Raw genomic sequence first — 12,041 nt, forward strand, 5'->3', positions numbered from 1 at the left:
AACATCTCAGGCTATCAAAATGTATTATGAAATTACACCTTGTTAGTTAACAAGAAGTACAGTAAACTCAAGTCAAAAGAAAAAAAATAGTGTTTTATTAACTACCACACTGTTATAATACACTTTAAACGTACAATAAGGTAGCCTTTAAATTTGAGGTGGTTTTAAGAATAACAAATGAACAGATTTCCAAATGTTTGTAAATAGGTGAACTGCAGTAATTATTGTTGTACATTTTTTGAAAATGGTATAGCACTTACAGACTGGCTATATAACTTCATTTTGTACATTTTTCTATAATTGAAAATATAAACAGTAATTAAAAAATAAAAAGAAAATTCAGCATAATAAAAAACATATATGTTTATCAGTTAAATGTACTGGATACATACAATTTTTAAGGGAAGAAGCAAAAAAGGAAAGATGGCTGATATTTAAATGCAGATTGACTAACCAAAAACTAAACAACAAACAAATAAAAACCTCATAAAACCCCTAGTTCGCTATGACTATATCCATATGTTTGGGAGTACTGTCAATATGGAAGTGATTTTTCTATTGTATTTGCATATGTTGTATTTTACTGGTAATTTACATGATGGCTTTTAAGGCCCTGGCAGACAGATGTTTTTTGGAAAAAGATTTGATTAAAATCACTGCTGAGACGCAATACACCTTATTTTTGGTCCTCCAATGTTCAAAAGAAGGGATATACTTCACGATAACGTTTGCCTTACCACCCAAATGCCTCAACCTATACATATTTATTTTTTTTTTAACATTTTAAGCTTTTTAACATTGGTTATATTGCCCACCTTGGTTATTGAAAGAATATTAACAAGACATCATTTTGGCAAATTAAATCTTAAACATGGCTTTTCAATAGGATTTAAAAGGTGACTATCCCTAGAGTTCCATGTTAAAATGTAGTTTTCAAAATCTTACAAGAGTAATGCTTAAAATATTGTACATAGTTAACCTAATTAAAATAATTAGCTTCAAAATGACAAGTTGATGAGCTAAGTAAAGCCTACACTATGTAACATTTGCTTGGAAACTTGATTTGTCAGTTATGCATAATAAAAATTCCAGTCATCAAGAAAATTACAAAATTTCTTTTATCATAACATGATTTCTTTTCACCCATCAACTTCTTTTATCTTACAATAGATAAATACCAACATGTTCTCATTTTTTTACACTAAACCACACAGGATTGATGCATTTGGTTAGACTACCATTTCCATCGTTAAATTCTTTTTTTTTTTAATATAACTTGGTAAAATTTCATCTCTTCTAGATTCCAAAAGTACCTACAAAACCCATGCAATTTTACCATTTTAATATACTATGGAATATCATACAAAGTAAGGCATTTCAGTGTCATGTATAACCAAGTTACTGTCAATCCAAAAATTTTTGCACATCAATAAAAAGATATCTAAGAACTTAGGAACAATATTCTTCTCACTACTGTATAAAAATAACCACAATTAATAGGTATCTTGTGTAATATTTACTCCATTGTCTCGTTTCCCGAAACTGTGACAAGCTGTAAAGGTATTTCAGTGTTGGTAAGAATATCCTGATTGCTGGTGCCAGATGTATTAACAGTTCCTATTCCTGAAACAGAACCTTGTTGAATATTTGCAAGGATAAGTGTCGTTCCTCCTGCAGTAATCAAAGTATCATCAGGTGTTGCTTCTACTGATGCCAGCACTGTACTGCTAGAGTGAATACCTTTTTTATTCTGATGTGTTTTAATGTGTTTGGCAAGGTGGTCACTTCTCATAAAGCGTTTTGAACATTCTGGACAGACAAATTTCTTCTCACCTGTCACAGAAGAGAAGAAAAAAAATGTTTTCAAGAACATTAAAAATATCACATGTACATCAAAAACTGAGATAACTTACTGCCTCTAAGAGTCAGAATTCTAACAACATCTATACTGAAGAAAAAAGTGATCCAACATGATAAACCTGCGTGTTACATTTCTAGACACCCATACAAATCCTTTAAAATAATTGATTTATTTTTCTGTGCCTGACTGCGTTTGGGGAGATCTTTCAGGCAAGCTAAAGAACATTGTCATCTCATGTCCTCAGGCTGCTAAGTTTCACTGCAATTATTACTGATAAATAACTCTTAAGAGGAGAAGAAAACCTGCCGAATGATGGACAGGGAAGACCACATGAGCTCCTGCAGAATCACACTTGACACTGACAGACAAGATCATACGGTAATTCAGGTTTGAAGGGACCTCTGGAGGTCTCTAGTCTGATCTCTCTCTAAGCAGGGTCAGCTACGAGGTCAGATCTGGTTGCTCAAGAATTTATCCAGTTTGGTCTTAAAAAACCTTTAAGGATGGAGCCTGCAGAAATTCTCTGGGCATCCTGTTCCAGTGCCTGGCTGTCCTCACAACAAAAAAGTTTTTATTTGTATCTGGTCTGAACCTCTCTTGTTTCAACTTATGTCTGTTGTCTCTCATCCTCCCACCAATGCAGCACCATGTCTTTGTCTTCTTAATAGTGTCCTTGCAGGTACTAGAAGGTTGCTATTAAGCTCCCCCCTGCCCTTACTCTTCTCTTTGTGCAGCTGAATAAGCCCCAGTTCCTACAGCCCCTCCTCATAAGGCAAATGCTCCAGCTTCCTGATCATCTTGGTTGCCCTTTAGTGAACTCAATCCTGTTGATCAATGTCTTTCCTATACTGTGGGCTGAAAACTAGGTGCAATATTCTAGATGTAGTCTAACCAGTGCTGAGAAGAAGGGGATAATCGCTTCTCTAGAACTAGTGCCTCTGCTTCTGTTGATACAGCCCCACCATCTTTGCTGCTGGCTCTTGCTCATGTTCTTCTTGTCCATCAAGACTCCCAGCTACTTTTCAGGAGAGCTGTTTCCCAACTAGTCAGTGCTTAGCCTGTGTTACTGCAAGGGTTAATTCCATCCCAAGGTGCAGTACTTTGTGTTTATCCTTGCTGAATTTCATAAGGTTCCTGTCAGCCCATTCCTTCAGCCTGAGTCCCTCTGAATAGCAGCCTTGCCTTCAAATGCATTGACCGTTTGCCCCACTTTTGGTGTCATCCGCAAACCTAAGCGGAATGCACTCTGTTGCCTCCTCCAGGTCAGTGATAAGGACATTAAAACAGGTCAAAGGACAGATCCCTGCATTTCTCTACTTTTTGTACCTGTGTGCAGGTACACTAGGAACCATTAACCATACCCTCTGAGCTGGATCATTCAACCAGCCTCTTTTTTTTTAAACCCATCTGGCTGGCTGTCCATCCAGACAGACCGTAACATCCAAGCTTGGGTTCAAGCATCCAACATGTCTAACAAAAGCACACCTTAGGTACAAAACATGAAATAGTTTTCATAGACATTGCAGACAGTTTTCTAAGCAATGTAAATGCTGATAAGCACATCCTGTAGAATATAACTATGGGTTCAGTTTGTAGGAAAATAGGTAATACAGACAATAGATTTGAAACAAACTGCACCTTGAAAAGGTGGAAGACTTAATTTCTTGTCTTTGTATGAGGCAAAAGGAGAAATGTGAACCTGGAGTCCCTAGTGGGTGGACTAACCATGAAACCAGAAGATGTAGAATGATGCACCATCACATGTCTTCCTTGATTCGGTGAATGACATGTAATCTCTTGGACATCTAGCCCTCTATTTTTATTTTTCTTTTTTAGAATGAGAGAAAATTATTAACGTTTTAAGCTGGAACAACAGTTCTAATCTGGTTCAAACAAATGAAATGCATTGCCGAACTTAAATAAAAGTATTCTGATTAAGCTGTATTAAATATTAGCTTAAATGTCAGTTCTGAATCAAAAAAGTAGCTGTTTTCCCTCCTCAGACCTGCTAAAGAAACGGAAGTGTATACATAGCTCTAAGTATTAGCTGATTTTAGAAAAGTCACGCTACATTGAAATCAATCCAATACAAAGATCTGTTCTCCTCTTAAAAGTTACTTATCCAAGCCCTCTCCATGACACGTCTTTAGTTAAATGCACCAGAATCAAAGATTGAAAACCTGTGTGCGTTCTTCGGTGTCGCTGAAGCTCATCGCTGCGAGTGAACCTTTTGCCACAGAACATCCAGGTACAAACAAATGGACGCTCTCCAGAATGCCAGCGGAGGTGAGCTCTCAAATGTGAAGTTTTCCCATATACTTTGCCACACCCGGGTATGTGACAAATGTGTTGTTTCTTTTTTCCCAAGTTGGAGCCTCTGTTAAAAAAAAAAAAAGTTATTAATTCTAATACATTCCTCCTAAATGCTGGTCGTACATATAAGTGGGGTTACATACACCAATAGACCTGCAAACAAACCTGAGCATCTTCCCATTTTTCATTCAAAAACAATCAGAATCCAGCACGCTCCATAAGAACCTGGCACTAAATTCTATAATGCTATCCCGACTCTGCAACAAACTAAAAATTCAACAGGATAGGAAATTTAAATCATAGAAGTGTAATCTTTAGCAAGTATACATGTATATGAAGTTGGAAAAACAGTCACTACATCAGTTTGTACTACTTTGATGCTGAAGTGCCCATATTTTAAATTTCTCCCAGTTTCAGTTTTTACCATACCAAAGACAGTTTTGGCAAAGAAAAACACAAATGACTGCAATTGCCAAAACAGAAACTGGGGGTTTTGGCAACTGGGAAGAGAACAGATGGGACTTCTGGCATCTTGGGGAAACCTGAGAAGCAGTTTGGTTGGAGGACAAGCATACTAACCTGAATATTTCCACTAAAAGGAGTGGCAGTTAAACAGCTGATCTTGCTGACATTTAAATTAATTCCTCAGTACTTCAGGAAAAAAAAAAAAATCCATCAAAATTAACACATAATTCACAGATAGTATAATCCAGACTACTGAGCTTGATGCCTATTTTGAGGTGCTGCCTCACTGAAGTGGTAGGTGATTGATTCAGGAGAAGCACCTAACACAAAAGCCTAACTTTTTTTTTCTTTTTTCGTCTTTTTTTTTTTTTTCTTTCAATAAAACCACCAGAGAGAGATAAGAGCTTCTGAAGACCCTGAGAAAGAGATCAGCCTGGCCAGCACAGGGCATCATGATTGATTTTAGCCAACCTAAGTGTTTGCTGCTGCTGAAAGAGGCACTCCAGGGAATAGATCTGGCTGACAACGCAGCTATATGAATGGTAAATGCTGGTACAAGGGAGGAGATTGGAAAATGCAGCCAAGCATCAGGCCACCTTATTCATCAGCAATGTTAACTTAGAACAGCTTAAGTGGATTCTGAAATCACAGTCTTGAGCACTCCATCCTCCATGACTGATTATACAATTTTCAGTTGCCTCCACAGAGCAATTTTTTTCCTTAAATTGGGTGCTCAACTTCTGCTTAACCGTCCAGTGGCTGAAGGATTTGCCAAGCCACTGGCTTAGACCTGGATTCTCATTCCCTGCATTCAGAACAATTCTAGTTTACTTCTAATGAGAGTTCAGGGTAAAATGTATGTACACTTTAAGGAGCCAGCACTTCGAGCAAGTATTTTGGAACAGGCACAGAAATTAACTCACTCTAAAAACTCACAGCATCTAAAGGGAATTCCAGCCTAAGCACATATGCACCCAGAACATCCAGAAAATTAAGGAGATAAAACCAAGTAAGTCCTAGAAAATGTTTCTAAGAAGCGATATTCATAGTGCTTTGTTAGTCATTTTGCCTCAGAAGAAAAAAACATCACTTTTACATAGTAATTATTTGCCATGACAATGTACGTTTTGACTTCAGAACAAATTCAATGACAGAAGTAGAGAGTCCAGAAGGCTTTTGACCCTGCTGCGGTAGCAGTAGGCTCATATGAGCCTATGGATATGGTGACAGAAGAGATTCTGCTTATCTAATTTTTTTTGTTTTATTGCCACTCCTCTACCTTTAGCCTCACAGAAAGTTCACCTGCCTGTTTTATCCAGCTTGTTTATAAATTTCACGCAAAAAACTCTCTGACATCTGACCTGACATCTTAAGCTCTTCCATCATTATTAGTACTGGCAACAATACTTTTGACTTAATTTTCCTTTTTCAAATGTCCCAGAGAAGATCACTTATTTGGACCAGACAAACATTGCCTTTTTTCCATCTCCTGCTTCCGCTGAAACATCCATTTTTGGTAACCTTTGCTACATCTGAACTGCCAGGTTCACATTCTTCCATGACCTTCCCTCAAGCCAAGATTAAAAAGCAAAATTAGTTGTAACATCAGGCATTTAACTTTGTACTATGCCACCTACACAAAAGCTGAATATTCACAAGTTTTGAACATTCAAGTTTTGAACATTCAGCCAATCTCAAATGCATTTAGCAGAATACCTTTAGATTGTCACCTTTCTTTTCTAGTTTCTTAGACACTGCATATGGCTAGGCCACCACACAAAACTCACTGTACCTGTAACAGTTCCAGTGGCCCAAAACACCAAGCTCCCTGGACTACAAGGAAGAAATTTTGTGTATTCCTCCTTTTGCCTTACTGCAACCAGTTCCACAGTTCTCAGGCTCCACATTCACCTTCATCTAATGATTTCAGTTCTAGACAGCTCTTCCTCAGGTTCTCTTGTTTGGTGGCTCAATGCATCCAGCAATTGAGGTGCAATTGGGGTGTTCCTGTGTCTTTAATTGGCTGTCCAACTCCATCTAATCCTAAGAAGTGCTCAGCCTGTGCTTATTTTAACAAAATGTATTTCTGCATTTGAGAATATATTTCTGTATATAAAATATTTTTCTGTATTTGGTATTTCATCCTCACAGCTTCTCCAAGTATACTATAGTCTTCCCCTCCACAATAATCAGTACAAGTATTTTGTAACTTTGCATGATACAGTACATGATAAGTGTGACACAAATGACATGAAATCACACCAAAACTCCCTTAGAATAATTTTAAGATTCCCAAGTCAACGATTTGAAGTTGCTTCATTGCACCTTTAGTCTAGACTGAAGGAAACCAAGGTTCAACTCACGGTCAACTTACTGTGCACAGGTGGTGTAGCACACGTAATTTTAAGCACCTCACCTAACTGGTGACAGATTTCCTTAGCGGACTCTGAAGTTCACAGTGAGGGGAGAGCTAGGGATTCACAGAATGAAATCCACAAGACTACTGTCAATGAGTAACTAAGTGTATCTATTCCACACAGCTACATATAGGCATCTGCATGTTTGCTTCATGTGTGCTCTAAACTGACTGGGTATGAGACAAATTCTATCTGGACACTTTGCAGCTGTGACAGTCTGGCACTATGCCCTAACACGTCACAGTAAGAGGCCTTTCTTGCTGTACTGGCCAATAACCATCATCACTGAGCAAAACGGTATGACTCAGGCCTACTCCTCGACTGGAGTCTTCAAGTCAATTAATATTTAAATTTTTTCATAGTACATTTTAGCTATAAAAAGATTGGAAACCACATTTCTCAGTAACCATACAGAATGCAATGGTTTCAGCAGGAGACACTTTCATCCACTGAGAAACTGGACTTTCAGTTCAGCAGTAATTCCAGGAGGAACATAGAGTATTTCATACACTTACTAGTTATTTTAAGTATGTGTGTTTTAGAGTTACATACCTAAGTGGTACTCAGAAGCACTGTTCCTCTACAGATCCAGACAATAGTAGTTACATCTCAATGTAATTCCAGATGTAATTGTGAGGAGGGCGAAATCTCCAGATGTAACTGAGAGGAGGGTGAACTTTCCACTTCACTTCAGACACCCTAACCAGAAGCCTAATACAGTCTGTTGTATTATAGCTTGAGGCTACAAGGTTTTAATTTACACATCTAACACATCATCCTCTTCCTTTTCTACCTTCCCCCCTGCCAAATAAGGTAAAGGTAATAATGGCTTCCTACTTCACAAGACTGGTACAAACAGAAATCCTTTGAAGACTGCAGTGTAGTCTAATTCTGTACTGAGAGTCAAAAAACCACAACAAAAACCAATAACAAAAACCAGAAAGGACCCTTCAACTCCCCTTTGCATCCAGAAAGCAGAAAAGACAAGAAATGCCAAAACTAAGGCTACACAAAAGATGAAATTATGATCAAGTCTGCATACATGAAGTCATGTACTACCTTTTCCTACCCCATTCAGCACACAGGAGGGATAGTATTCATTGAGTGAAATGCTATTCAGCTTTTTCATAATGATTTAAGGCGCTTTTCTTGTCTTACTAGTTACATATTATTTAAGTACTACCTTAAATACAGATTATTCATTTCCCCAAGGTTTTTATTTTCTTCGTCATGGGCACTCACAACACTCACAGTGTCTAAGCAATTCGCAAACATTAATGAATTTATCATCTTGCAACACTCCTGTGTAGTGAACTTGAACTAGTATTTCCTACATCCAAATATGAGTTAGAAAGAGATTAAGGCCAAAATTGTCAAACACCCACCAGCCTAAGGTGTCAAGTTCAATATAGCAGAAGCATAGTTTCTTAGAGGACTCTAGATGTTCACAATTCAGCTCAATCAACTTCTTTATAGGAGTGAACTCAGTACTTCTGCAGTGGAAAAGGTGGGGTGGAAAGCCAAACACCTCCAAAACTTCAGAGCCCTGTTGCTGCAGTCCCATAGCTCATTCCCTAATGCCTTCCAATTTCTGCAATAAGGTGCCAATCATTACGCTGCCCTAATTCACTCCCTCTGCATTATCTCTCCTACCCACTGAGCAGCACTGGGGTCATATGAAAAAAATAGTGTGCAGTCATGTAATTAAAAACCAAACAATAGCATATATACAAAAGGGATTAAATGAAAGTTGCCCAGGATATCTATTCAGCATTTTCCAACTTCCCAGTTTCCACTTTTGCAACTTTAACATTATTTTAAGAATTCTGAATGCTATCTGAAGAAATTTATAAAAGCAAATGTCCTATTATCTGAAACACCACGAGTCATCAGCAGAGTTGAAAGACAAATCAAAACTCAGATTTACAGCACTAGGGATAAACAAGTAACTAGCAGCTATGGAACATGATCAACATGTATCAGAGGGAGAAGGAAAATATTCTTCCAAGTGGGCTTACTCCTTTTTGCTAGATTCTGAAGGAATTCTACATTCCAGTGGGAAAGTTGCTCTAGCAACTGTAGGCACTTTCACTCTTTTGTTTCCCCAGCATTGTCTCCTTCATTATCCTGTTTCTATTCCAGTCCTAATTCTTCTCACATCCTGACTTCCTGTCCTACTTTTCCTACTTACTTTGTATATTTGATGTGCCCAGTCCTTCCTTCACAGTGGATTTCAGATTCTCACCTACCTAAACTCTGTCCCAGCCCTTATCTCAACTCCTTCCTAAATTCCCATATATGAGTTTCAGTCAGACTACACCCTTTTCCAGACTTCATCAAAGACATCTCTCAAAAAGCTTCTCTCTTGGGATTCAACTTTAAAATTTGGTGTTATAGCAACTCCACTTAGGAGGAAGAGGATTTTAAAGTAAAGATGTCTGTAAATGAAAGCCAATGTAGTTTGGAATAGAGCATGAGGAAGATGCAAGATGTGAAATCTCTATGTTTTCTAAGAGTACAGACAATGCAAATCACATTTTCAGAGTTTTCTCCCAGACTAAAGGAAAATCTCAACCCAGGGTGTACTTTGGGCAGATCTTCATGGCAGAGCCAAGAACTTAGAATTGTCTGTGCCAGGTTACAGTGAACTACACACAGGAACTTAACAAGAGGAAGCTGATGGACAAAGATGCTATATAAACTTAACTGCAGATATTATCACTAGCTTCATTCATGATGCAAATATATTGAAGTGGTTTTGCCTTAAACACTTAATGTTTACTCGGCATGGCTGCCGAAGACATTACCTCTCTGTGCTTGCGAAGAAGATACCTAGAATATATGCAAAAACCCACAAAAGACTTGACAATAGACATATTCAGTCAGTACTCTTAGAACTCTTAAAACCAGAAGACACTGACAGATTCTTTAGAGACAACTCAGTAATTTACACTATAGTTCTCACATAAATAAGGCTTCCATTTCAGAGAATAAATATTATCAAAATGGACAAATTTTAGTGTACTGGAAAGAAGCCTCTGCACAACTGTATCAAGCACACACACCCCTAAATATTTTCACTTGTAAAAGGCAGCTTACTATCCCCACTTCCTCTCTCATACCCATCACTGAGATGTTTAAAAGGAAGCATTTTGGAATAGAATAAAATCTTTATAATAACAAAAAGCTGAAGAATACTTTCATTAGATGTAGAATAATAAAGCATGGCTTCCTATGCAGCCCTGAAGTTTTATATGAAATGGAACTTAGTACCTCATTGTTAGCTAAATCTCTACTAACTTTGAAAACAATCGGTCAATTCAAAATATGGTATTTAGAATTATTATACAAACCGTGTTTTTCTTAGGAAACCAGTGAATAAGAAAACATGAATAACTATATTTTTATAACACTCTAAAGCAATCAAACTGTGGAAAAAAAATGCTCAATCAGTGAGGAAGTGCAGGAACATAGGATTTAATCAAGTCCTTGACATATGATAGGAAGCCAATCACGGATGTGCATATTCCAAAATATTTCATTTTTATATTATTTAGGGCAATGTTCTATCCCCCTCACTTGTACTAGGTGGCATCTAACTCCAGATTTTTCCAATTAATCTCAATGGAGTAACTCAGAGAGGACGGAATAATCTGCCTGCCCATCTGCAAACCCAGAAATAAAGGTGCCAGTCCTTTATTGCATAAGCCTCTAGCTTTCTCTCACTGCAGGCAACTGCTGTTAACTAAGGCTCCTTTTTTCCTCACTCATTATTTGTTTTCATCATTACATGCATTATACGACACTGAATGTTACATACCTTCCACCACCTTCTTTGCAGTTGGGACACGTGCAAGCTACTCGCCGCAGTCTTTTTCCCTCTTGATGTGGTTGGTCCCCTTCCTCATCTACCACCTGTACTCTCAAATGTGTTAGATCATTGGTATTCAGCGTAGAATCACCACTGAGCTGCCACTCTTCCGGATCAGGCTCCTCTTCTTTAATCCTAATATCTGAGGAAAAGAACAAACACAGATCCATAAGTAGCCCATTAAATAGAGAGAAGGAAACCATAATGATCAAATCTTTTTACTGTTGAGAGCACTATGTCAGTCAAAAGTCAACATCCTTTAGTGCATACCGACATTGCTTCTGTGCCCTTGTAACCTGTAACGTATTTAAAAAGTTTACCTTACTATACATTTCAAAGTTGAAGACAAGCTATAACGAAGTATTTAAGTTTGAACTGTTCTTGGTAGGGAATGCTGTCACGAGGAGGATTTTGCTTGCTTGAAACTTGGGAAAAACTGGGGAACAAGAGGTTGGACAGAGGTTGAAAAAATGTAAACGCATGTTTCAAATGATACTGAGTAGCCATTTATGTTTCCACAGGGTATCTCAATTAGTGTGACATGTAGTAGACACAGGCTTTCTTGGTGATCTTCAGAAGTTTTCAGTATGCACAGTGATATATAAAGTAATACAAGAAATCAATTAAATAAAAGGTTTTGACTTAAGAAAGACCAAGACATCTGAGGAAAACAAAAAAAAAAAAATTCATGCCTTTGTTCCATTTTCCCCTTCTCACCTCAAATTTATGCCTTTTCCACTATACACAGAGAAGAAAACATTTAAGGAAGAATGTTATTCAGTATTAGAGAGAGGTATGCAATACACAAACCACATGACGTTTTGATGAGCTAGTAGTCAAAATAGGTCTTCGCAGTTTCGTGCATGCAAAAAGCCCCTTAAGTTATCCTCATAGGATGGACATGTGTACCCCCTCCTCAAGGAGCATGCATTCCATCTAATCCAAGAACTAATTACAGCATGATAGTACACTGTGAAACAATAACCATTTTAACAAATTTACATTTTAATAGGAACATTTTTCCCCTCAGACACTATTCTGGATTCCCAATGAGCTGAAAGTCTGTAAGTCTGGATTTCAAAAAAAGACAGTTTCTATATATCGTTTTAGAAAG

General features: G+C 37.6%; 1 protein-coding gene across 1 annotated transcript in view; it reads right to left on the minus strand.

Annotated features, from left to right (window-relative positions):
* Positions 1-767: 767 nt before the first annotated feature.
* Positions 768-12,041, minus strand: part of SP3 (Sp3 transcription factor) — a 24,098-nt gene continuing 12,824 nt past the window's right edge. The window contains 3 exon segments of the mRNA XM_035896182.1: positions 768-1,833; positions 4,042-4,238; positions 10,877-11,069. Of these exon segments, the coding sequence (XP_035752075.1) occupies positions 1,517-1,833; positions 4,042-4,238; positions 10,877-11,069 (707 nt within the window). The 3' untranslated portion in view covers positions 768-1,516.

This window comes from Egretta garzetta, unplaced genomic scaffold (genome assembly GCF_000687185.1).
Source record: "Egretta garzetta isolate BGI_Z169 unplaced genomic scaffold, ASM68718v1 scaffold16, whole genome shotgun sequence".
Classification (NCBI taxonomy): Eukaryota; Metazoa; Chordata; class Aves; order Pelecaniformes; family Ardeidae; genus Egretta; species Egretta garzetta.